Genomic DNA, 27,667 nt, shown 5'->3' with positions numbered 1-27,667 from the left:
CATGCCACTAGTTGCAATCTTTCGAAGATCATCCGCTAGAAGTGACGTTCTAGTTTCCTCCATCACAAGTTTATCACCCACAAGCATCAATGTTTGTACTAGGTTCTCGTAAGACTTTGGCAATGAAAGAAGTAGTAGAAGTGCTTGATCCTCATCATCTACATCCACATCAATGTCTTTCAAGTCCGATATGATCCTATCAAACTTGTTGACGTACTCCCGGATTGGTGTACCTTCATCCATCTTGCAAGTATACAATTTGGACTTTAAGTAGATCCGATTTGTTAGAGTCTTCGTCATGAAATTCGCCTCCAACTTTGTCCACACCTCCGCCGCCGTTACCTCACTATCAACCAAGAAAGCAACATCTCTTTCAAGGCAAAGAATGATAGACGCTCGTGCCTCAAGATCTAACTCTTCCCAATCCTCGTCCGACATATCAACGTGCTTCTTCTCCTTTCCCGCCAATGCCTTGTGCAACTTTTGAGAAATCAACAAATTTTTCATTTGCATTCTCCAATATGAAAAATCATTCTTCCCATTGAATTTTTCTATCTCATACTTCCCAATCTTCACCATTCCTCTAGTAGACATGATTTACTCACTTGTTTACCGAAAATAAACCACAAAAGTTCACTTGGGAATTTTCACAAACACCTTGTGCACAACAAAGTTCAAGCAACTCACCACAAAATCGAAGCTTAACCACCTTGATTTTGGAAGGAGCTCTGATACCAAATTGTTGGGAAAACACCTCCCAATGAATGCCCAAAGATCAAACTAAGTTGGCAAAGTGAAAATTTTCAATACACTTGAAGAACAAGAAAATGAGGAAGAAATGATTTCCAATAGAATATATAAATATCAATGTGTTTGGATTACTTGAACAAGCCTCAAGTTAATCCCCAAGAAAGAAAATAACTTTGAATTTATACCCAAAATGAAACAACCTTCAACTTGTAAAATTCTCACCAAGTTTTCTCTCTTTTCTCTCTAATTTTCGGCCTAGGTCTTGTGGTGTGTCTTGTTAAAATGAGGCAAAAAAAACCGGGTACTTAAACTCTATCGGAGCACCTAGGCGCCACTCTTTAAACTCTATCGGAGCGCCTAGGCGCCACACCGGGTTTCTGTTTGCCTTAACATTCGGGGCGCCTAGGAGCCATGTTTCTGCCGGGGAGGCAGGCGCCCACTCCTGGCGCCTGGGCGCCCCGGTAGAACCAGCCCTTTCTTCAGCTTCTCTTCCTCCCACAGTAGCTGTATCTCTTCTGTCAAGCCGTCTGTCGGCACGCTGTAGCACGGTCCTTCTTTCTAACTCTTCTCTACTTATATTTTATGTTCCTATTATTATTGAATTCTTATGGTTATGATTATAGTTGAAACATATATGTTAATGTTAAGTTTAATATGATAAATGTCTACACACAAATCACCCTTTTTCCCAATAGAAGATGTGTGGGAAACTAATAAATCTATTTACTAAAAAAGTCCTATTTAGATAAATATTTTAGAAAAAAAAAAGTCATCATTTTAGGTTTTGACCCCATATAATTGGTTGGGTCATCTACAACAGATGGACCAATGAATTCTCCAGTCACTCACTTTTCAGTGTGTTTACAAATCAATATTGCCTTGTTAGTAAGTACTCGAAACGTCTGTATTAATTAAAGAAGAAAAAGAAACTAAATTTTGGTTGCAAACCACTTTTTTGTTTCGGACTAACTAGAGATTGTTGGCTTGTTGCACTGGGTTCTAAATGCTCTTATTGCCAAAAGTTATTTTCATTCTTGCTTCACTAACGTCGAGTTTTTTCAGGTTTCACAATTTTGTATATTTCTTTCAGCTATTTCTTGGTAGTCACCACCACCACACAGGTTTACACTGTAGTGGTGCCCCACCATCTGACAAGAGCCCACTATCAGACAGTAGCGGACCAGGAGTCACTGGAGGTGAGTTTCAAAAGGTCACTAAACACAGCATCGACATGTTTACAAAAAAAGAAGCAAGAATCTTGTTCAATGTACAATCCAATCCAGTCGCTAATAGCATACCGATGTCTCACCTCTTGAATTTTTCATCTTGCAGCTATAGCTGTGCCTGTGGGTTTAATAATGTTTATGGTAAATGGGGCAGTCTCAATTCACTTTGCAAAGAAAACGAGGACTGCGATAGTATCATAATTAAAAGCTGCAGTTGCTCCTTCCACACAACCACCATTAAATGTAATCCATGTTTGCAAGGTTGATGCACCAAAAATGGAGAGAATTATCCGTGACCTATCACAGGAGAAATCGGTGAGGTCCACTTCCCAACAGCTCTGTTCTTTTACGAGTAATTATACTATGTTGTTGGATTTTGGAGGTTTTGGTGAAGTCTACAAGGAAGAGTTCCCGCATGGAGATAAGATTGCAGTAAAAGTAATCCCGCTTATGTAGCCCCAGAATTCATGCTGAAGAATTTCCCTATAACGTATAAATGTGATGTTTATAGCTTTGGTATTTTACCATTTGAAAATAGTTGGAAGAAGGAAAAACACGATGTGAGAAAATGTCTATGGAAGCCCTGTGGTGTGTTCAAGATTCACCAAAAGCTAGGCCCCCTATGAATGTTGGGGTGAAAATGTTGGACGGAGGGGTGGTCGAAATTATGCCACCGCCTAAACCATTCCAATATTTGTTCGCAGTCCTGGTAGACGTGCTGCACCCACCTAATAATACTGGGAGTGATTCCATATATTCAACAAGTGGAACAAATTCTTATTGGTACAAGGAAAAAAGGGCCCCAATTATGAAAAAGCACAAGATACAAATGGCAATTTCTTGAAGAACTAATTGAGGATTTCTTTGCATAAGATCTTTTATGTTGGTTGCAAACAAAATTTGGTAAGTTTCACGTACCGAAGCAAGAAAACAAGGAAGAGATAAAGGGATTTTGAATATCTATCAGAGTAAATATGTTGCTATAAGTATATGAAGTATTAACTGGATAATTGTAAGATTGTTGTAAGAACCAAGAACGTTGTAATATATCATTGAGCATCCCCGTTTATACACGAGTACACGTGAGGTAAAGATTACTAAACACTAAAAAGGCGTCATCTTGCAAAAAGTGAGTAGAAATAAAAGAGTAAACTTACTGTACATGAGGAAACAAATCACTTCCAATGCTTGTGTTCTGCATTATTATTGACCGTTGAGAAAAGCAATGCACAAAAAATTTCGTTAGCACGAGTAGTAATATAAAAAAATTATTTGGATTCCTAAGATATTATTTTACAATAGAAAGCCTACTTTCCTCTGATCAATCTAACTTAAATGATCAAAATCACAAATCATGACTCAACAGGGTTCTTGTACATCAAGTACCTATTATTCTAGTACATGAGCAGGGAGCATAAGAACCTACTGGATTCTGCTCATTCTGTGTCATATAAACTATGTGTTTTTATCTAGTTTTTTTCTGAGTACGAGTACAATGACGTGAATCCAGTTGATAACAGCGGCTTAAGAACCCAACTTAAGGACTTATTTCCCCCTAATTAGTAAGCATCAGATTTAAATGGAGCAAAGGGGAGATGAAACAGCATGACAGTTCAGGAGGCATGAACAGAAATATTCTTGAATGCGAATGGGACCTTTTTGTCCTTATTTATGTTGAAATTTCTCTAACCGACTAGCAACTCCGAAAATGCCTGCCTCCAGTGTCTCATTGCATTGATGCCGATAAAGGATGTCAAAAAAACATTATCCGGTTTATAGCTAACTCACGAGAGAGGATTCATGTTTGGAATTCTCTGACGGTCTCCAGGTATAAAAAAGCAAACCCACAAGAAGGACAATGGCACCTGCTACAAAGCCAGGTGGAAGGGAGGATGCAACCCCAGTATAGGGGAGAGGCAACGTGAATAAATATACAGTTATTGGCACTGCAAAAACAAGAGTCGAGAAACATACTAAATGTTAGTGACAAACCATGATTCGGAGAAAAACATAAAAATACAACTTTTCAAGGCATAGTATGCTTAAATATTTTTTTAGACGTTTATCAACCCATGACATGATGAGACTAATATTAATAGTTCACATGTGGTATTGATTCATATTTGACAAATAAAAGTCTTAGATAATGGTGTCTTATAATTCACCATCCACCGAATATCAGAAAACAAAAGTCGTGTGATATTTATACCTTTTCTACATAAAAATCATACCCATTTCATATTTTTTGTTTCATTTAACATATAATAATAAGAAAAGTAAAAAACTTATTATATATATACGAAATATAGAACCCTTGTTATATGGAGTACAGAAACTTTGTTAGAAATTACTTATCGGGCTTTGGACGAAAACAATGGTTGCAAATTAGCTCTAAACTTATGCTGGATGTGGATTGAATAAAACAAAAAAATCAACCTACGTTCTTCAGAATTTGGCATGGAGCATCGTCCATTACATAAATAGAGCTATAGCATTCCATATATTTGAAGTGTTTGGATCATCAAAAGTCAAACAAAAGTGAAGTGCAATGGCAAGACTTCAAACCAGAAAACTTTCTGGAAAGACTGAGGAGTTATGCAGGCTACAGCACACACATGAAAAGCTAATTTCAAACTCTACAGCAGGGATAATGGGCCTGACACATGACATAGCTTTTGTGCTTGAAATGCAGCTATTTCGAGGATCTATTGGATTGTTTATTTTTTCTGAAGTGTCTCATACTTGTCGTTTACTAGAGAACTTTCATATGTCAATTTTATATAGTTTTGGAAATAGTATTGTGATATTTTGAGTATGTATGTTAGTAGTAGTTTCTTTCAAGTGTTTTGGAGATCATGCTGGCTACGGCTAGAGCCTACAAATATAATACCACTAGAACTCTTTTCAACTGTCATAAATTGAATGTTCCCTCTTCCCTTGCAAGGTTATTTCTCTTTGGAGTTTGAAGAAAATGTTCTTCTATTGTTCAATTGCTTTTCCCTCAGTCAAGAGGTCCTGCGATCAACTCTCTATTCATAACTAGTAAGGACAAAATATAATGAACTCTGCATAGTAACCTGAAATGACAACATAAATTCAAGATGAAAACTAGGGAGGGAGTAAATCTAAAATTTTATAGCAGTATCCGGTCCTCCTTGTAACTATAAATCTATATTACGTCTTTGTTTCTTTGATAAGCTGGATTAGTGAGTACTTGATATTATCAAACTAGAGTAAGAGACGTTAATATCTTATCCGTTTTGCATTCCGGTTCAGTCAAGTACAGTATTCCAAACATGCCCTTTTAAGTACAGTGAGATTAGCAACTTACTGAAATTTTGGGATGAGTATAAACTAATCACGGCTATTCATGACTGATCGCATTTCAAATAAAATAAAGGGTTTTCACTTCTGAGATACACACAAACTACTGACTAGTTGAAGGTGCACTTGCAGGAAAAAATAGCTACGTAAAACAATCAAAATACCTGTAAACGTTGATGCAAGACAAGATACCACAGCAGAAGAGATCTTGAGCAGATGCAGCAATGAAATATTGAAACACATATTGACAATGATAAAGAGAAGTGGTAGTAAAGGTGCACCATCACAGCCTGTGTCCAGAGTAGGTTCAAAAATGTCATCAGCTGTTACTTTCACATAAAAATGAAGTCCGATCAAACATCGTATATGTGTATATCATCTTTATATACCTATATTCTGCAATACGATAGCTATGATCATAAGTATCTAAAGTCATAATTGTTATCTATAATGTGACACGAAGAACGTAATACTTTGCCCTTCCTCAATTATTCGAACACTAAGAAAAGCAATTTCTGAGGTAAAAAATCATGTTAATCATTTAAGTCCATATTTCTTACTTAATAAAGGAACTCGTGATGTTCTATAGAAAGAAAATTTCATAAGTATCCTTACTCAACTGTGAAACGTCAAACAAATCTTCTTACTTCACAATGTTGATAGAAAAATGATTTCGAGTTCGCTTCTTCTAATTTGGTTGAATGCAAGTGCCCATTTAAGAATTGAAGGCAAAAATTGTTCTCAACTGTCATGCATAGAAGATTTTATTACGCGTGCTTTCAAGTTTTCACTATATTTCTCAATTCACTCTTATAAATTATCTCTGGCAATTACAAAAGCCTATTTTCTATAATATACTAGACTGTTGATGCACATATTCATAATAATCACAGTATAAAATAGAGCGAGCAACAGTGAGATGAACAAGGCCGGCGAGCTTAGAATCTTCCATCTTCCGATTTAAAAGGTGAATGATGGTGTCAAAAAAATGGAAATTCAACATGTAACTTCTTAACTGAAACTAGAAATTTGTGGTCAATATTCCACTTTTATACAGTTGGGCTCTGTGTACAAGAGAAAGCGGAAATATAAACATGTTGGTTATATGTTTTGCAGAGTAAATTAAAGAAAAGCATAGAAGACATCTTCATCTTTAACCTTCAAAATCAAGTAGTTTAGAAAGAGATCCTTCTTCATTCGGAAAGAAATTTTAAACCAAAAAAGGATAGTTGATCTGACATAATCAGCCATGCCATACGGTTTAAATGCATGAAAAAACTTGTTAAACCGAACATTGAAGGGAAAAACATGAACAAATTAAAAAATAATAATAATAAAAAATAAAGAAGCAGAATCATGAGTAACAATGACTTACTCTTTGACATGGTTCCAATGTTCAAAAAGCAGGCTGAACCATCTTTAAAGTAATTTGGAAGTTGACTGAATGGAATACCCCATAAGTTTGACAAGAAGGGTATCAGGAGGCATATGAAAATTGCCTGTACATGTATTAAAGGAGTTTTCAGGCTCTCGGTGAAATTTAAGTACGCTATAAAACCACAATTTCAAAGAGCATTAAAAAGCTTAATATCTAACCTGGTAAGCAGATCCAAAAGAGTTTATAACAAATAGATCGACGCTACCTCCCTGTCATAGCAGCCACAAATATATCCAAAGTTATTGTTTCATCTTGAAACCATATGAAGTTAAAACTAAAATTTATTTGACATTTACATGAGATCATCCTAAATAGACTTTTGGTATCTATGATAAACTCTACATATCCCATGATTTGTACAAGGACCGAGCAAATGTCATGTAACCATGTCGTGGGTCCCACATGTTCAAATGATATGGTAGTACTTTATCATTCATTATATACTAAAGTGAGGTCCAAACAAAATCAAATGATAAACAACTCGCATTAACTCAATTAATAATTTTCTGAAGATACAAGAGTAGGCTTTGAACTTGATTTAATACATTGGGAAGTTGAATAGAATAAATGTGCCTTCAGCTAACAACAATCAACTACTTGTATCACATAAACTTTTAGGCATATTGGTACCAAACGCATGCATCATAAAAGTAGGCTTTGAATGTGATAAATGATAATACAACTATAAAAAAGTACTACTTTGGTGCAAAACTATCTGTGTATCACAAAAGGGGTTCTATGCTACTCCCTTTGCATCTGAATCCAACAAGTAAGCTCCTAGACCACTATCCCCTTAAGATGTATTTCACCAATGCCCCAAAGCATTTCCCTTTCTATAAATTGATTAACTCAGAAGATTTAAATATAAAATGCCAATACGATATTTTAATGATATATCATTAGGGACAAGTCTTCCACTCCCAGATTGGAGTAATCTAAATAAAAAAAAATTATGATGCACTAACGCTTGAGCTATATTATTTTCACGTGGTGCCAACATATCCAAACTTCAAGACACAAGTATATTAGATAGGAACTGTGACATACCTACCTTTAATCTTTGAGCAGCATCCAAAAATATTATCTCCTACAAATAATAAATCTCATAGTAAGAGAATGTTATGGGTGCATGAAGACTACCCAATTATAAGCCACGCCACCACAGAGAAAGATGCGTACCTTCAAGATTGTATCAGCAGCTTGTAACAAGAAAGAAATGATCATCAACAGACTCCAAAAGATACCAGCTCCCATCAGTGAATCAGCACCAGATCCACTGCAAAGCACGCAAAATATGTGAGCAGTAAATGTAACAATAATAAGGAATTAACTACAATGAGCATGTTTGGCTAAGCTTAAATGTAAGTTGAACTTATCTTTTGTAAATTTATGTTTTTAGCCCATAAGTTAATCTTTCCTACTTATTTCCAACTTTGACCAACAATTTTTTTTTATTTTTTATTTTTTTTAAATACTTACTTATTTTAGGGTTTGCCAAACATGAACAATGCCATATATTACTCTACTTAGATTATTGACCTATTAAAGAGCTGTTAAAATGAGATATGTCTTGTTATTCATGGCATCAATGTCTGAAAATAGATTATTGAACTATTAAAGTTTCCATACTCACCAAAAAAAGACTCAGCACCAAAATAAAAGCGGAAATCTTTATAAGATAATCCTCACCTTAAATTTGATAAACATATTCAAATTAAGTCAATTGAATTTTGGAACCTTCAAGTTTATCATGCAATGCATTTTTTCCGTCAATAACCTGTATTTTACAAGCTATCGATATTCTATAAATAGACATATAATTTGTCAACTTCTTTAAATAATATATTGGGCGTCTGTGTAAAAAGCAAACTACCTTGCCACAGTTATGATAACACCCACTGCCACAAGAAAGCATCCAAACAACTGGTTAAAACTATATCTCCTCCCAAGAAAGATATAAGAGAGAATAAGTTGCCAGACAAGAAAGCTCTGCAAAGATTACGAGATGACCAAATTAGGTCTGAAGCGCAGAATGAGAATATTATAGTTAGCAGAAAAAACACTTACACTATCGGTAAAAAACATCAATCAGTTTTAATGCAACTCCTTTTAATTCAAGAATTACATCGACTATGACCACAAAAGAAGAAAAAATCAACTATAGATTGTCGTTACCTGAGATAGAATAGGAATTGCTGCGCCAGAAAGAATAGCTGTTTCAATATGGAAAAACGGTGTAAGGAAAATCAGAACTGAATCTCTTAACAAAGATATGTAAATATGATGAAGTAAAACTGTTTCAAAAGTAACAAGATCTAATACAAAAATCATCCTCGCACTAAATTCAAGAGATATTACACAATAAATGGCTACTCCAAATCTCATAAAGACAAGACAAGCAATTTGGAATATAATGATCTGACTAAATAATAGAGTAAACCAGGAGAAGATAAATTCATGTTAGCAATACTTCACTTGCATGAACCAAATTTCCAAAATCAACTATAAATTCAACAGTTTTAAGAAAACTTACACGAGCCTTGAACCAGGCTTTTATCGAAATATATAAAACACATTTTTTCCCCTAATACAGGCATTGACAATGAATGCACGGTATAAGAAACATTATAGCAACATCAGTCAATAAACTTGCACTCGCCATTAGATTTTGCATTCCTAGACCGAACAGCTCCTCATCATTTGGTAGTAAGTACTTCAATCAATTATGTTGTAAGTCTGACTTTTCTCTCACCACCGCTGCTATTAAAATGATGTGACCATCTTTTTTATTTCTACAGTGTAAGAAATGAGTAGCAAAAAATAAAACATCATCCCGATGTGTATCATTTTATGAAGCCTTCTTATTGTTCTGCTTCGTGAGAGTTGTAAGAGTTCTGAAATGATAATATTGCTTTGGACTATGACAACATCCTGTTTTTCGATTCTTTCCCATTTGCAGAGATACAACTTCATATGGTTCAACAGATTTTTGCTTTGACAAAAACTTGTGTTTCATATTATATCTATTCATTAAAAAAAGTCAGAGGTCAGTAACTGTAATCTAAAACGTGTTGAGTTCAACACTCGACAAACAGAAAACTTTTAAGCCTACTTCAGTTAATAAAATGGTAAATTAACTTTTCGTGTTGATAAATTAACTTAAGAGTACGAAAACCCAAAATACTATTGTGAAGATTATCTTATCTTCTAGTCCAGAACAATAAGAAAAAGACGGAATAATGCCGTAAAACATCAAGAACGGATTACCTCCAGCTGCCATTCCAGATGCAGCTGCAAGAGCCTCCAACAGGCCTACAGCAACTAGTGGAAACTTGGGCAAAGATAACATTTCATCAGTGACTTTGCCAGCCTGATAACGGAGATACAAGATAGAGAAGTATACAACTATGTACCTGGAAAGAGATGTGTATGGACCACGGAATCAATAAAGAGGTAAAGTCATAAAGAATCAGCAACAGTAAGACTATCAAAAAAATGTGAAAGTTTGAAACCAGGGGTAGAGAGGATAATTTATCCCGCAATGTTGTGTTTCATTATGCTGGTGGCAATTGACATTTTCCAGAGAATGAAAAAGATAATATGCTAATTTATTTTAAAATAACTGACTAAACATATGAGCATAGCCGTTCTCATAAATATCAAGTTTTGGATCCTTGACTTGATAATAAATATTACAGTTGACCACATCTTCGAGGCAGAATGCATGTTCTCTGAGTTCTTATGGAATGGAAATAAGTGAATCACAGTATGGCTTAGCATCTACTCCCTTTCAGTGATGAATAATGATTCCGCAGACCTACCTCTTCCAACCACACCGTCATGGTTTGTGCTCAAACTCAAAAATAAATTAAGATAAATGTTAAAGGTTTATGTCGAATTGATATGCTTTTAGCATCTTCAAGTCTAGTATTCCATACTCTTAGCATAAACTTGCATTTGGATCACACTTTTTTTATGTGCACATTTCAAGAAAGAAATCCAAGCTCTTAAAGCGTGGATATGAAACATTTGCTTATGTTATCAATTTATACAGTATCGAGTCCAAAAATATAATAGCTATCAGGTCCTCGCATTAATTAATCTGATCTTGTATAGTATCAGAAGAAAACCTAACACATTGCGCAAGCATCATATCTAACGAGGATGTGAATCTTTTAAAGCTATTGGACAGAACTTTTTGCAAATTCTAGACATGCATTGGTACTATCCAGATGGACAATGAGATCAACCCCCAGGTGGCACGTTGTATCCACGCAACGACCTAGCTGCAATACTTTATGCAGATAAAAACGACATCAACGACTCAACACACAACAATAAAATCTTATTGAATCTTCAAACGATCGCCAATCATATCCAAACATGCAAAGGTGAAAATTTGACATTCATTTCCTGCGCTGCACCAAAATTTGCACTATTTTGTACCAAATCTTGCATCAAACCAAAATTCTTCACCAAACATTACACCAAAACGTACACCAAATGAATTTTATTCATTCTTTCGATTTTTGACAATATATTTATTTAAAAAAATTGTTTATTTATTTATTTTATAACTATATAAATTACTAAATCATAATTTCGTTAAATTAACAAATATATTGATTACTAAATTATTCACGTGTTTTATATATTATGTTAAATTGACAAAAATAATTGATTATATTATTAATTTATGATAAAAAATTACGTTAAATTTACAAAAATAATAAATTTTAATAATATAAACTTTGCGTTAAATTAAACTTTAAACGTAAACTTTACGAATTAAACTTTACGCTAAATTAACAATTACGTTAATTATTATTGATTATATTATTAAAAATAATAAACTTCAATAATATAATTAATAGTATAATTAATTATCATCATCATCATCATTATTATAGAACGAAAATGACGCAAATACCCTTAACCATTATCTTTGAAAAATGAAAAACAAGGACAAAACGGACATTACACCATTTGGTAGGGCATGCATTGGAGATGCCCTTACCTTCTCCTTTTATCTGTAGAAGAAGGCTTTCAAATGGACAGCCTAAATCATCCTATAATGATCACAAATAACCGAATGAACTCCAGGTATTGTTACGCTACAGTCCTCTGATTTAATGAACTAAAATTCAAAATGACTGTAAAATGAGAGAGAGTCCAGGGCTGTTGGTATCTCCAACTCTTTTTCAAATGACTTACACCGCATGCAAAAACGGTCGTCCATCTCCTCTTAAGACCAAAGAAAAGAGACACAGAGGTTTCAATATCTTTCATTTCTTATCTGTCATTCATTAAAAAAGTTGTTCAATTGATATTTTCCAGGAGCCTGTGTTAGGCACATGAGTTCTGACTCTATGAGCTTGGTGGGATCACATGGTTACTGACTCTTGGATGCACAAGAAGGAAAATCTGAGGCTGTGGGATCCACCACTTGAGATCCAACACACTACCAGCGGTTCTCATTTTAATGGGACCCACCGATAAGTACTATATGGTGCGCACAAGAGCCTCATTTTTTTTATTGCAAAAACACTAAAAAACCATCCAGTTGGAAGAGAATAATGTCGATAGTAAACTGCCCTTTATGGCCTTATCAAGTCTTTACTGTTATAATGTATTTGGTTGAACATGCGAATACAGAAAAGAACTGCCGAAAGTAAATTAAGGAGAATAGAGGACCACATGCAATGAACAATGTCACTTGAGCGCCCCCAATCAGCGAGGAATTAGGCTGCAGTCTCCTCACATGAGAGGCCACCAAACCATGAATAAAAAGTCGATGGGCCCCGCATTGTGAGGGGGCTAACGCACACACCAGGCTTTGATAAAGTCACCTACCCTTTTAATAAAATCGTTCCTACTTGAAAGGACAAAGATTGTACCAGACCCAGTTTGAACAGTTATTTACTTTATACGTAAATATTATAGAATTTAGATAAAATATTAACAGTTGAGATAACTATTTTGTTTCAACGAGAAGCGAAAATCCAAAAAAATAAAAAATAATTAGTTTTAAGAAATAGCATTTTTTTTTCTTTTTGAAAGGCTAAGAAATAACATTTTATTATAAAAATAAAAAGAAATATCAAAAGAAAGAAACGTAATAATTTTAAACTCGTCTTTCTTATATAAATAAATATCCTCCCATAGTTGGACATTTCAATTTCATATGTTAAACAAAAATTCCGTGACCTTTATTTATATGAAAAGACCGTTGGGGCCCGTGCACGTGGTCAAATTTTCCACGTCCAAGTTGTTTATTCGTGTACTTGGCAAAATCAATCTTCCTCTTCTTTTACATATCAATTGAACTAAAAAAAATTGCAACCTATTTGAAAGTATAAGAATTGATTAATTAGGTGTTTGAGAGCCATTTTTATGTTAAAAATGCATTTTAGAATGGTAACTTGACGAAAAGTGTGTGGTTGAAAAATAACGAAATTTTTTTTATTTACGTGTAATATTATTTTAATAAAGAATGTATGGTTGAAAAAAAGAGAAAGAAAAATGTATTTTGAAAAAAATGGATACCAAACGGGGCTAAAATAATTTTTCAAGAAACACTCGTATACAAATATTAAACAAAGCACAACTTTAAAACGTATGAAAGTATGAGTGTTGAAATAGACAAATATAATGTATTCAAATCAAAATTTTGGCGGCATCAAGGATTTATTTGCCTATAAATGTAAAAATTAAGGGTGACAATGAATCGAGTGAGCGTGATCCTTAGATTCAGAGATAAAACTCGACTCATGTCCACAAACTGGACTTGATTCGACCCTTTAACTCATGCCAAGACATGTCGGCTCATGGACCCTGACTCGTGATTCAACTCTATACACGGTCTCAAACAAGTCAAAGCCGTCCATGAGTCAATGGCTCGGCCAGTTTGTCGTCCAGGGAATGTTGAAATAAATCTAATTAATTTTTAAGTTCGAAATTTCTTCGAATTTCTATTGTTTGTGTGTGCCCCTTGAGCCAGATTAGAGAATGAAGTACGTGGAAGTGAATTGAGACTGTAAAAAGCAGTACCCGAAAGTGGCGAGTTGAGCGAGAAAGAATGAATATTGCTTCAGAGGGACTAACGCAAGCTTGTACAGCACCCGATTCCCTACGCCCAGCACCACCGTCGTCGCTGCCGCAACCACCACCTCCACCCTCCGATCACCGTCTTTACTCTTCTCTACCGCCACAGCCTCCTGATGTTCATGGTCGTACGCACAACAATTTGGTGGCTGGACCTTCCTCTTCACCTCCTCCTCGCCTGTTGATCTCAATCCTCTTACTCTCGTGGACCCTACCGCCGCCTCAATCACCCAATTCCTCGATTGTAAAACGCCCTGTTCTCCTACTCCCACTCCACCTCTGAACTGGAGCCGTGGACGGTCCATTTGTAGAATTACTGAGAGTCGACGCGGAATGTGATGAATCACAGCCGGCGTCGCGGCGGCTCCGGCTGTCATCCGGCGATAACTTGTTAACATCTCGTATATTACTAGTATATCTACTGTATGTGTATACAAATCAATTAGGATGCGAATTTCTCTGATTAAACATACAATTAATGCATGAAAAATTGTTGAAGAAAATCTGGACATGAAATAAATGGAGAAATAAACCGATTCATCTGTGTCGACTGTATATATTTGACCGGGAAAAACAAACAATTCGGATTGAGTTGTCAACGTCATAAAAGTTCGGATTTTTTTCTTAAAAAAAGGGACCTTTTTTTTTGTAATTTACTTTCCTGCACCCCCTTTTTTAATCATCATAAAGGGTCACCCCTTATGGGCCGTTTGAACCCCATTATTTGTAAATTATAATGAGGTAAATAGTATTTTTTTGAAAAGTAAGTGGTTGAAAAAATTTTTGATTTACGTGTAATATTATTTTATTAAAAATTGTGTGGTTAAATGTAGGAGAGAGAAAATTTTAATTTAATGTAATGAGAAATAATGGGACTCAAACGGGGGCTAAGATATGTTTGATGTAGATTTTTCATAGTAAATTTTTTATGAGAAATATTTGATTGAAAAAAAGGAAAAAAAAAAAAGAATTCACGTATAAATTATTTTATTAAGAGAATATATGATTGAAAAGAAATTAAGAAAAATGAGTTTTAAATAATTTGTACGAAGTAGGACTAATAATTTGTTTTGAAGGGATTATTTGAAGTGAAAAATGATTCTCATGACTAATAAGTAATTAAAATATGGAAAAAGATTATTGATTCACGTGTAAAATCATTTTATTAAAAAAATGTTGTGATTTTCAAATAAACTATGTCAAACAAATGCTAATAAACAATTGAAAAATATTTTTTGATGGATTATTCTCGAGTGGGGCAGTCTCAATTCACTTTGCAAAGAAAACGAGGACTGCGATAGTATCATAATTAAAAGCTGCAGTTGCTCCTTCCACACAACCACCATTAAATGTAATCCATGTTTGCAAGGTTGATGCACCAAAAATGGAGAGAATTATCCGTGACCTATCACAGGAGAAATCGGTGAGGTCCACTTCCCAACAGCTCTGTTCTTTTACGAGTAATTATACTATGTTGTTGGATTTTGGAGGTTTTGGTGAAGTCTACAAGGGAGAGTTCCCGCATGGAGATAAGATTGCAGTAAAAGTAATCCCGCTTATGTAGCCCCAGAATTCATGCTGAAGAATTTCCCTATAACGTATAAATGTGATGTTTATAGCTTTGGTATTTTACCATTTGAAAATAGTTGGAAGAAGGAAAAACACGATGTGAGAAAATGTCTATGGAAGCCCTGTGGTGTGTTCAAGATTCACCAAAAGCTAGGCCCCCTATGAATGTTGGGGTGAAAATGTTGGACGGAGGGGTGGTCGAAATTATGCCACCGCCTAAACCATTCCAATATTTGTTCGCAGTCCTGGTAGACGTGCTGCACCCACCTAATAATACTGGGAGTGATTCCATATATTCAACAAGTGGAACAAATTCTTATTGGTACAAGGAAAAAAGGGCCCCAATTATGAAAAAGCACAAGATACAAATGGCAATTTCTTGAAGAACTAATTGAGGATTTCTTTGCATAAGATCTTTTATGTTGGTTGCAAACAAAATTTGGTAAGTTTCACGTACCGAAGCAAGAAAACAAGGAAGAGATAAAGGGATTTTGAATATCTATCAGAGTAAATATGTTGCTATAAGTATATGAAGTATTAACTGGATAATTGTAAGATTGTTGTAAGAACCAAGAACGTTGTAATATATCATTGAGCATCCCCGTTTATACACGAGTACACGTGAGGTAAAGATTACTAAACACTAAAAAGGCGTCATCTTGCAAAAAGTGAGTAGAAATAAAAGAGTAAACTTACTGTACATGAGGAAACAAATCACTTCCAATGCTTGTGTTCTGCATTATTATTGACCGTTGAGGAAAGCAATGCACAAAAAATTTCGTTAGCACGAGTAGTAATATAAAAAAATTATTTGGATTCCTAAGATATTATTTTACAATAGAAAGCCTACTTTCCTCTGATCAATCTAACTTAAATGATCAAAATCACAAATCATGACTCAACAGGGTTCTTGTACATCAAGTACCTATTATTCTAGTACATGAGCAGGGAGCATAAGAACCTACTGGATTCTGCTCATTCTGTGTCATATAAACTATGTGTTTTTATCTAGTTTTTTTCTGAGTACGAGTACAATGACGTGAATCCAGTTGATAACAGCGGCTTAAGAACCCAACTTAAGGACTTATTTCCCCCTAATTAGTAAGCATCAGATTTAAATGGAGCAAAGGGGAGATGAAACAGCATGACAGTTCAGGAGGCATGAACAGAAATATTCTTGAATGCGAATGGGACCTTTTTGTCCTTATTTATGTTGAAATTTCTCTAACCGACTAGCAACTCCGAAAATGCCTGCCTCCAGTGTCTCATTGCATTGATGCCGATAAAGGATGTCAAAAAAACATTATCCGGTTTATAGCTAACTCACGAGAGAGGATTCATGTTTGGAATTCTCTGACGGTCTCCAGGTATAAAAAAGCAAACCCACAAGAAGGACAATGGCACCTGCTACAAAGCCAGGTGGAAGGGAGGATGCAACCCCAGTATAGGGGAGAGGCAACGTGAATAAATATACAGTTATTGGCACTGCAAAAACAAGAGTCGAGAAACATACTAAATGTTAGTGACAAACCATGATTCGGAGAAAAACATAAAAATACAACTTTTCAAGGCATAGTATGCTTAAATATTTTTTTAGACGTTTATCAACCCATGACATGATGAGACTAATATTAATAGTTCACATGTGGTATTGATTCATATTTGACAAATAAAAGTCTTAGATAATGGTGTCTTATAATTCACCATCCACCGAATATCAGAAAACAAAAGTCGTGTGATATTTATACCTTTTCTACATAAAAATCATACCCATTTCATATTTTTTGTTTCATTTAACATATAATAATAAGAAAAGTAAAAAACTTATTATATATATACGAAATATAGAACCCTTGTTATATGGAGTACAGAAACTTTGTTAGAAATTACTTATCGGGCTTTGGACGAAAACAATGGTTGCAAATTAGCTCTAAACTTATGCTGGATGTGGATTGAATAAAACAAAAAAATCAACCTACGTTCTTCAGAATTTGGCATGGAGCATCGTCCATTACATAAATAGAGCTATAGCATTCCATATATTTGAAGTGTTTGGATCATCAAAAGTCAAACAAAAGTGAAGTGCAATGGCAAGACTTCAAACCAGAAAACTTTCTGGAAAGACTGAGGAGTTATGCAGGCTACAGCACACACATGAAAAGCTAATTTCAAACTCTACAGCAGGGATAATGGGCCTGACACATGACATAGCTTTTGTGCTTGAAATGCAGCTATTTCGAGGATCTATTGGATTGTTTATTTTTTCTGAAGTGTCTCATACTTGTCGTTTACTAGAGAACTTTCATATGTCAATTTTATATAGTTTTGGAAATAGTATTGTGATATTTTGAGTATGTATGTTAGTAGTAGTTTCTTTCAAGTGTTTTGGAGATCATGCTGGCTACGGCTAGAGCCTACAAATATAATACCACTAGAACTCTTTTCAACTGTCATAAATTGAATGTTCCCTCTTCCCTTGCAAGGTTATTTCTCTTTGGAGTTTGAAGAAAATGTTCTTCTATTGTTCAATTGCTTTTCCCTCAGTCAAGAGGTCCTGCGATCAACTCTCTATTCATAACTAGTAAGGACAAAATATAATGAACTCTGCATAGTAACCTGAAATGACAACATAAATTCAAGATGAAAACTAGGGAGGGAGTAAATCTAAAATTTTATAGCAGTATCCGGTCCTCCTTGTAACTATAAATCTATATTACGTCTTTGTTTCTTTGATAAGCTGGATTAGTGAGTACTTGATATTATCAAACTAGAGTAAGAGACGTTAATATCTTATCCGTTTTGCATTCCGGTTCAGTCAAGTACAGTATTCCAAACATGCCCTTTTAAGTACAGTGAGATTAGCAACTTACTGAAATTTTGGGATGAGTATAAACTAATCACGGCTATTCATGACTGATCGCATTTCAAATAAAATAAAGGGTTTTCACTTCTGAGATACACACAAACTACTGACTAGTTGAAGGTGCACTTGCAGGAAAAAATAGCTACGTAAAACAATCAAAATACCTGTAAACGTTGATGCAAGACAAGATACCACAGCAGAAGAGATCTTGAGCAGATGCAGCAATGAAATATTGAAACACATATTGACAATGATAAAGAGAAGTGGTAGTAAAGGTGCACCATCACAGCCTGTGTCCAGAGTAGGTTCAAAAATGTCATCAGCTGTTACTTTCACATAAAAATGAAGTCCGATCAAACATCGTATATGTGTATATCATCTTTATATACCTATATTCTGCAATACGATAGCTATGATCATAAGTATCTAAAGTCATAATTGTTATCTATAATGTGACACGAAGAACGTAATACTTTGCCCTTCCTCAATTATTCGAACACTAAGAAAAGCAATTTCTGAGGTAAAAAATCATGTTAATCATTTAAGTCCATATTTCTTACTTAATAAAGGAACTCGTGATGTTCTATAGAAAGAAAATTTCATAAGTATCCTTACTCAACTGTGAAACGTCAAACAAATCTTCTTACTTCACAATGTTGATAGAAAAATGATTTCGAGTTCGCTTCTTCTAATTTGGTTGAATGCAAGTGCCCATTTAAGAATTGAAGGCAAAAATTGTTCTCAACTGTCATGCATAGAAGATTTTATTACGCGTGCTTTCAAGTTTTCACTATATTTCTCAATTCACTCTTATAAATTATCTCTGGCAATTACAAAAGCCTATTTTCTATAATATACTAGACTGTTGATGCACATATTCATAATAATCACAGTATAAAATAGAGCGAGCAACAGTGAGATGAACAAGGCCGGCGAGCTTAGAATCTTCCATCTTCCGATTTAAAAGGTGAATGATGGTGTCAAAAAAATGGAAATTCAACATGTAACTTCTTAACTGAAACTAGAAATTTGTGGTCAATATTCCACTTTTATACAGTTGGGCTCTGTGTACAAGAGAAAGCGGAAATATAAACATGTTGGTTATATGTTTTGCAGAGTAAATTAAAGAAAAGCATAGAAGACATCTTCATCTTTAACCTTCAAAATCAAGTAGTTTAGAAAGAGATCCTTCTTCATTCGGAAAGAAATTTTAAACCAAAAAAGGATAGTTGATCTGACATAATCAGCCATGCCATACGGTTTAAATGCATGAAAAAACTTGTTAAACCGAACATTGAAGGGAAAAACATGAACAAATTAAAAAATAATAATAATAAAAAATAAAGAAGCAGAATCATGAGTAACAATGACTTACTCTTTGACATGGTTCCAATGTTCAAAAAGCAGGCTGAACCATCTTTAAAGTAATTTGGAAGTTGACTGAATGGAATACCCCATAAGTTTGATAAGAAGGGTATCAGGAGGCATATGAAAATTGCCTGTACATGTATTAAAGGAGTTTTCAGGCTCTCGGTGAAATTTAAGTACGCTATAAAACCACAATTTCAAAGAGCATTAAAAAGCTTAATATCTAACCTGGTAAGCAGATCCAAAAGAGTTTATAACAAATAGATCGACGCTACCTCCCTGTCATAGCAGCCACAAATATATCCAAAGTTATTGTTTCATCTTGAAACCATATGAAGTTAAAACTAAAATTTATTTGACATTTACATGAGATCATCCTAAATAGACTTTTGGTATCTATGATAAACTCTACATATCCCATGATTTGTACAAGGACCGAGCAAATGTCATGTAACCATGTCGTGGGTCCCACATGTTCAAATGATATGGTAGTACTTTATCATTCATTATATACTAAAGTGAGGTCCAAACAAAATCAAATGATAAACAACTCGCATTAACTCAATTAATAATTTTCTGAAGATACAAGAGTAGGCTTTGAACTTGATTTAATACATTGGGAAGTTGAATAGAATAAATGTGCCTTCAGCTAACAACAATCAACTACTTGTATCACATAAACTTTTAGGCATATTGGTACCAAACGCATGCATCATAAAAGTAGGCTTTGAATGTGATAAATGATAATACAACTATAAAAAAGTACTACTTTGGTGCAAAACTATCTGTGTATCACAAAAGGGGTTCTATGCTACTCCCTTTGCATCTGAATCCAACAAGTAAGCTCCTAGACCACTATCCCCTTAAGATGTATTTCACCAATGCCCCAAAGCATTTCCCTTTCTATAAATTGATTAACTCAGAAGATTTAAATATAAAATGCCAATACGATATTTTAATGATATATCATTAGGGACAAGTCTTCCACTCCCAGATTGGAGTAATCTAAATAAAAAAAAATTATGATGCACTAACGCTTGAGCTATATTATTTTCACGTGGTGCCAACATATCCAAACTTCAAGACACAAGTATATTAGATAGGAACTGTGACATACCTACCTTTAATCTTTGAGCAGCATCCAAAAATATTATCTCCTACAAATAATAAATCTCATAGTAAGAGAATGTTATGGGTGCATGAAGACTACCCAATTATAAGCCACGCCACCACAGAGAAAGATGCGTACCTTCAAGATTGTATCAGCAGCTTGTAACAAGAAAGAAATGATCATCAACAGACTCCAAAAGATACCAGCTCCCATCAGTGAATCAGCACCAGATCCACTGCAAAGCACGCAAAATATGTGAGCAGTAAATGTAACAATAATAAGGAATTAACTACAATGAGCATGTTTGGCTAAGCTTAAATGTAAGTTGAACTTATCTTTTGTAAATTTATGTTTTTAGCCCATAAGTTAATCTTTCCTACTTATTTCCAACTTTGACCAACAATTTTTTTTTATTTTTTATTTTTTTTAAATACTTACTTATTTTAGGGTTTGCCAAACATGAACAATGCCATATATTACTCTACTTAGATTATTGACCTATTAAAGAGCTGTTAAAATGAGATATGTCTTGTTATTCATGGCATCAATGTCTGAAAATAGATTATTGAACTATTAAAGTTTCCATACTCACCAAAAAAAGACTCAGCACCAAAATAAAAGCGGAAATCTTTATAAGATAATCCTCACCTTAAATTTGATAAACATATTCAAATTAAGTCAATTGAATTTTGGAACCTTCAAGTTTATCATGCAATGCATTTTTTCCGTCAATAACCTGTATTTTACAAGCTATCGATATTCTATAAATAGACATATAATTTGTCAACTTCTTTAAATAATATATTGGGCGTCTGTGTAAAAAGCAAACTACCTTGCCACAGTTATGATAACACCCACTGCCACAAGAAAGCATCCAAACAACTGGTTAAAACTATATCTCCTCCCAAGAAAGATATAAGAGAGAATAAGTTGCCAGACAAGAAAGCTCTGCAAAGATTACGAGATGACCAAATTAGGTCTGAAGCGCAGAATGAGAATATTATAGTTAGCAGAAAAAACACTTACACTATCGGTAAAAAACATCAATCAGTTTTAATGCAACTCCTTTTAATTCAAGAATTACATCGACTATGACCACAAAAGAAGAAAAAATCAACTATAGATTGTCGTTACCTGAGATAGAATAGGAATTGCTGCGCCAGAAAGAATAGCTGTTTCAATATGGAAAAACGGTGTAAGGAAAATCAGAACTGAATCTCTTAACAAAGATATGTAAATATGATGAAGTAAAACTGTTTCAAAAGTAACAAGATCTAATACAAAAATCATCCTCGCACTAAATTCAAGAGATATTACACAATAAATGGCTACTCCAAATCTCATAAAGACAAGACAAGCAATTTGGAATATAATGATCTGACTAAATAATAGAGTAAACCAGGAGAAGATAAATTCATGTTAGCAATACTTCACTTGCATGAACCAAATTTCCAAAATCAACTATAAATTCAACAGTTTTAAGAAAACTTACACGAGCCTTGAACCAGGCTTTTATCGAAATATATAAAACACATTTTTTCCCCTAATACAGGCATTGACAATGAATGCACGGTATAAGAAACATTATAGCAACATCAGTCAATAAACTTGCACTCGCCATTAGATTTTGCATTCCTAGACCGAACAGCTCCTCATCATTTGGTAGTAAGTACTTCAATCAATTATGTTGTAAGTCTGACTTTTCTCTCACCACCGCTGCTATTAAAATGATGTGACCATCTTTTTTATTTCTACAGTGTAAGAAATGAGTAGCAAAAAATAAAACATCATCCCGATGTGTATCATTTTATGAAGCCTTCTTATTGTTCTGCTTCGTGAGAGTTGTAAGAGTTCTGAAATGATAATATTGCTTTGGACTATGACAACATCCTGTTTTTCGATTCTTTCCCATTTGCAGAGATACAACTTCATATGGTTCAACAGATTTTTGCTTTGACAAAAACTTGTGTTTCATATTATATCTATTCATTAAAAAAAGTCAGAGGTCAGTAACTGTAATCTAAAACGTGTTGAGTTCAACACTCGACAAACAGAAAACTTTTAAGCCTACTTCAGTTAATAAAATGGTAAATTAACTTTTCGTGTTGATAAATTAACTTAAGAGTACGAAAACCCAAAATACTATTGTGAAGATTATCTTATCTTCTAGTCCAGAACAATAAGAAAAAGACGGAATAATGCCGTAAAACATCAAGAACGGATTACCTCCAGCTGCCATTCCAGATGCAGCTGCAAGAGCCTCCAACAGGCCTACAGCAACTAGTGGAAACTTGGGCAAAGATAACATTTCATCAGTGACTTTGCCAGCCTGATAACGGAGATACAAGATAGAGAAGTATACAACTATGTACCTGGAAAGAGATGTGTATGGACCACGGAATCAATAAAGAGGTAAAGTCATAAAGAATCAGCAACAGTAAGACTATCAAAAAAATGTGAAAGTTTGAAACCAGGGGTAGAGAGGATAATTTATCCCGCAATGTTGTGTTTCATTATGCTGGTGGCAATTGACATTTTCCAGAGAATGAAAAAGATAATATGCTAATTTATTTTAAAATAACTGACTAAACATATGAGCATAGCCGTTCTCATAAATATCAAGTTTTGGATCCTTGACTTGATAATAAATATTACAGTTGACCACATCTTCGAGGCAGAATGCATGTTCTCTGAGTTCTTATGGAATGGAAATAAGTGAATCACAGTATGGCTTAGCATCTACTCCCTTTCAGTGATGAATAATGATTCCGCAGACCTACCTCTTCCAACCACACCGTCATGGTTTGTGCTCAAACTCAAAAATAAATTAAGATAAATGTTAAAGGTTTATGTCGAATTGATATGCTTTTAGCATCTTCAAGTCTAGTATTCCATACTCTTAGCATAAACTTGCATTTGGATCACACTTTTTTTATGTGCACATTTCAAGAAAGAAATCCAAGCTCTTAAAGCGTGGATATGAAACATTTGCTTATGTTATCAATTTATACAGTATCGAGTCCAAAAATATAATAGCTATCAGGTCCTCGCATTAATTAATCTGATCTTGTATAGTATCAGAAGAAAACCTAACACATTGCGCAAGCATCATATCTAACGAGGATGTGAATCTTTTAAAGCTATTGGACAGAACTTTTTGCAAATTCTAGACATGCATTGGTACTATCCAGATGGACAATGAGATCAACCCCCAGGTGGCACGTTGTATCCACGCAACGACCTAGCTGCAATACTTTATGCAGATAAAAACGACATCAACGACTCAACACACAACAATAAAATCTTATTGAATCTTCAAACGATCGCCAATCATATCCAAACATGCAAAGGTGAAAATTTGACATTCATTTCCTGCGCTGCACCAAAATTTGCACTATTTTGTACCAAATCTTGCATCAAACCAAAATTCTTCACCAAACATTACACCAAAACGTACACCAAATGAATTTTATTCATTCTTTCGATTTTTGACAATATATTTATTTAAAAAAATTGTTTATTTATTTATTTTATAACTATATAAATTACTAAATCATAATTTCGTTAAATTAACAAATATATTGATTACTAAATTATTCACGTGTTTTATATATTATGTTAAATTGACAAAAATAATTGATTATATTATTAATTTATGATAAAAAATTACGTTAAATTTACAAAAATAATAAATTTTAATAATATAAACTTTGCGTTAAATTAAACTTTAAACGTAAACTTTACGAATTAAACTTTACGCTAAATTAACAATTACGTTAATTATTATTGATTATATTATTAAAAATAATAAACTTCAATAATATAATTAATAGTATAATTAATTATCATCATCATCATCATTATTATAGAACGAAAATGACGCAAATACCCTTAACCATTATCTTTGAAAAATGAAAAACAATGACAAAACGGACATTACACCATTTGGTAGGGCATGCATTGGAGATGCCCTTACCTTCTCCTTTTATCTGTAGAAGAAGGCTTTCAAATGGACAGCCTAAATCATCCTATAATGATCACAAATAACCGAATGAACTCCAGGTATTGTTACGCTACAGTCCTCTGATTTAATGAACTAAAATTCAAAATGACTGTAAAATGAGAGAGAGTCCAGGGCTGTTGGTATCTCCAACTCTTTTTCAAATGACTTACACCGCATGCAAAAACGGTCGTCCATCTCCTCTTAAGACCAAAGAAAAGAGACACAGAGGTTTCAATATCTTTCATTTCTTATCTGTCATTCATTAAAAAAGTTGTTCAATTGATATTTTCCAGGAGCCTGTGTTAGGCACATGAGTTCTGACTCTATGAGCTTGGTGGGATCACATGGTTACTGACTCTTGGATGCACAAGAAGGAAAATCTGAGGCTGTGGGATCCACCACTTGAGATCCAACACACTACCAGCGGTTCTCATTTTAATGGGACCCACCGATAAGTACTATATGGTGCGCACAAGAGCCTCATTTTTTTTATTGCAAAAACACTAAAAAACCATCCAGTTGGAAGAGAATAATGTCGATAGTAAACTGCCCTTTATGGCCTTATCAAGTCTTTACTGTTATAATGTATTTGGTTGAACATGCGAATACAGAAAAGAACTGCCGAAAGTAAATTAAGGAGAATAGAGGACCACATGCAATGAACAATGTCACTTGAGCGCCCCCAATCAGCGAGGAATTAGGCTGCAGTCTCCTCACATGAGAGGCCACCAAACCATGAATAAAAAGTCGATGGGCCCCGCATTGTGAGGGGGCTAACGCACACACCAGGCTTTGATAAAGTCACCTACCCTTTTAATAAAATCGTTCCTACTTGAAAGGACAAAGATTGTACCAGACCCAGTTTGAACAGTTATTTACTTTATACGTAAATATTATAGAATTTAGATAAAATATTAACAGTTGAGATAACTATTTTGTTTCAACGAGAAGCGAAAATCCAAAAAAATAAAAAATAAGTAGTTTTAAGAAATAGCATTTTTTTTTCTTTTTGAAAGGCTAAGAAATAACATTTTATTATAAAAATAAAAAGAAATATCAAAAGAAAGAAACGTAATAATTTTAAACTCGTCTTTCTTATATAAATAAATATCCTCCCATAGTTGGACATTTCAATTTCATATGTTAAACAAAAATTCCGTGACCTTTATTTATATGAAAAGACCGTTGGGGCCCGTGCACGTGGTCAAATTTTCCACGTCCAAGTTGTTTATTCGTGTACTTGGCAAAATCAATCTTCCTCTTCTTTTACATATCAATTGAACTAAAAAAAATTGCAACCTATTTGAAAGTATAAGAATTGATTAATTAGGTGTTTGAGAGCCATTTTTATGTTAAAAATGCATTTTAGAATGGTAACTTGACGAAAAGTGTGTGGTTGAAAAATAACGAAATTTTTTTTATTTACGTGTAATATTATTTTAATAAAGAATGTATGGTTGAAAAAAAGAGAAAGAAAAATGTATTTTGAAAAAAATGGATACCAAACGGGGCTAAAATAATTTTTCAAGAAACACTCGTATACAAATATTAAACAAAGCACAACTTTAAAACGTATGAAAGTATGAGTGTTGAAATAGACAAATATAATGTATTCAAATCAAAATTTTGGCGGCATCAAGGATTTATTTGCCTATAAATGTAAAAATTAAGGGTGACAATGAATCGAGTGAGCGTGATCCTTAGATTCAGAGATAAAACTCGACTCATGTCCACAAACTGGACTTGATTCGACCCTTTAACTCATGCCAAGACATGTCGGCTCATGGACCCTGACTCGTGATTCAACTCTATACACGGTCTCAAACAAGTCAAAGCCGTCCATGAGTCAATGGCTCGGCCAGTTTGTCGTCCAGGGAATGTTGAAATAAATCTAATTAATTTTTAAGTTCGAAATTTCTTCGAATTTCTATTGTTTGTGTGTGCCCCTTGAGCCAGATTAGAGAATGAAGTACGTGGAAGTGAATTGAGACTGTAAAAAGCAGTACCCGAAAGTGGCGAGTTGAGCGAGAAAGAATGGATATTGCTTCAGAGGGACTAACGCAAGCTTGTACAGCACCCGATTCCCTACGCCCAGCACCACCGTCGTCGCTGCCGCAACCACCACCTCCACCCTCCGATCACCGTCTTTACTCTTCTCTACCGCCACAGCCTCCTGATGTTCATGGTCGTACGCACAACAATTTGGTGGCTGGACCTTCCTCTTCACCTCCTCCTCGCCTGTTGATCTCAATCCTCTTACTCTCGTGGACCCTACCGCCGCCTCAATCACCCAATTCCTCGATTGTAAAACGCCCTGTTCTCCTACTCCCACTCCACCTCTGAACTGGAGCCGTGGACGGTCCATTTGTAGAATTACTGAGAGTCGACGCGGAATGTGATGAATCACAGCCGGCGTCGCGGCGGCTCCGGCTGTCATCCGGCGATAACTTGTTAACATCTCGTATATTACTAGTATATCTACTGTATGTGTATACAAATCAATTAGGATGCGAATTTCTCTGATTAAACATACAATTAATGCATGAAAAATTGTTGAAGAAAATCTGGACATGAAATAAATGGAGAAATAAACCGATTCATCTGTGTCGACTGTATATATTTGACCGGGAAAAACAAACAATTCGGATTGAGTTGTCAACGTCATAAAAGTTCGGATTTTTTTCTTAAAAAAAGGGACCTTTTTTTTTGTAATTTACTTTCCTGCACCCCCTTTTTTAATCATCATAAAGGGTCACCCCTTATGGGCCGTTTGAACCCCATTATTTGTAAATTATAATGAGGTAAATAGTATTTTTTTGAAAAGTAAGTGGTTGAAAAAATTTTTGATTTACGTGTAATATTATTTTATTAAAAATTGTGTGGTTAAATGTAGGAGAGAGAAAATTTTAAT

At 34.5% G+C, this 27,667-nt stretch overlaps 2 protein-coding genes across 5 annotated transcripts in view; both read right to left on the bottom strand.

The window, feature by feature from the left end:
* LOC111411654 (protein CLT1, chloroplastic-like) overlaps positions 1-14,414 on the bottom strand; it is a 21,707-nt gene extending 7,293 nt beyond the window's left edge. The window contains exons 1-10 of one of the 3 annotated variants that reach the window (XM_023042188.1): positions 13,789-14,408; positions 10,006-10,151; positions 8,914-8,951; positions 8,612-8,727; positions 7,918-8,014; positions 7,790-7,825; positions 6,897-6,947; positions 6,676-6,799; positions 5,465-5,590; positions 3,237-3,922 (exon numbers count right to left, since the gene is read on the bottom strand). In XM_023042188.1, coding sequence (XP_022897956.1) covers positions 3,756-3,922; positions 5,465-5,590; positions 6,676-6,799; positions 6,897-6,947; positions 7,790-7,825; positions 7,918-8,014; positions 8,612-8,727; positions 8,914-8,951; positions 10,006-10,151; positions 13,789-14,354 — 1,467 coding nt within the window. In that variant the 5' untranslated portion in view covers positions 14,355-14,408 and the 3' untranslated portion in view covers positions 3,237-3,755. Of the gene's footprint in view, positions 1-3,236; positions 3,923-5,464; positions 5,697-6,675; positions 6,800-6,896; positions 6,948-7,789; positions 7,826-7,917; positions 8,015-8,611; positions 8,728-8,913; positions 8,952-10,005; positions 10,152-13,788 lie in introns of those variants that run through there. The other 2 variants (XM_023042189.1, XM_023042190.1) reach the window with 2 other exon arrangements.
* Positions 14,415-16,210: 1,796 nt separating this feature from the next.
* On the bottom strand, positions 16,211-27,388 carry LOC111411653 (protein CLT1, chloroplastic-like). Of its 2 annotated transcripts, XM_023042186.1 has the most exons (10): positions 26,763-27,382; positions 22,980-23,125; positions 21,888-21,925; positions 21,586-21,701; positions 20,892-20,988; positions 20,764-20,799; positions 19,871-19,921; positions 19,650-19,773; positions 18,439-18,564; positions 16,211-16,896 (listed from the first exon to the last, which is right to left on the bottom strand). In XM_023042186.1, exons 1-10 carry the CDS (start codon positions 27,326-27,328, stop codon positions 16,730-16,732), a joined length of 1,467 nt encoding a protein of 488 aa, XP_022897954.1. In that variant the 5' UTR covers positions 27,329-27,382; the 3' UTR covers positions 16,211-16,729. The 2 variants fall into 2 exon arrangements, with proteins under 2 accessions (XP_022897954.1, XP_022897955.1); XM_023042187.1 differs by lacking the exon at positions 16,211-16,896 and having other exon boundaries at positions 18,553-18,670; positions 26,763-27,388.
* Positions 27,389-27,667: the final 279 nt, after the last annotated feature.

Source organism: Olea europaea, chromosome 16 (assembly GCF_002742605.1).
Source record: "Olea europaea var. sylvestris chromosome 16, O_europaea_v1, whole genome shotgun sequence".
In the NCBI taxonomy this organism is placed as follows: domain Eukaryota; kingdom Viridiplantae; phylum Streptophyta; class Magnoliopsida; order Lamiales; family Oleaceae; genus Olea; species Olea europaea.
This window is presented reverse-complemented; position numbering and strand designations above follow the sequence as displayed.

Coding starts and splice junctions, on each gene's coding strand:
- LOC111411653 (XM_023042186.1), bottom strand. CDS start 27,328: ATGTCCAGATTTTCTTCAACAATTTTTCATGCATTAATTGTATGTTTA. Junction 21,702..21,887: donor CAATTCCTATTCTATCTCAG/GTAACGACAATC, acceptor TAATCTTTGCAG/AGCTTTCTTGTCTGGCAACT. Junction 20,800..20,891: donor CTGCTGATACAATCTTGAAG/GTACGCATCTTT, acceptor TATTATTTGTAG/GAGATAATATTTTTGGATGC.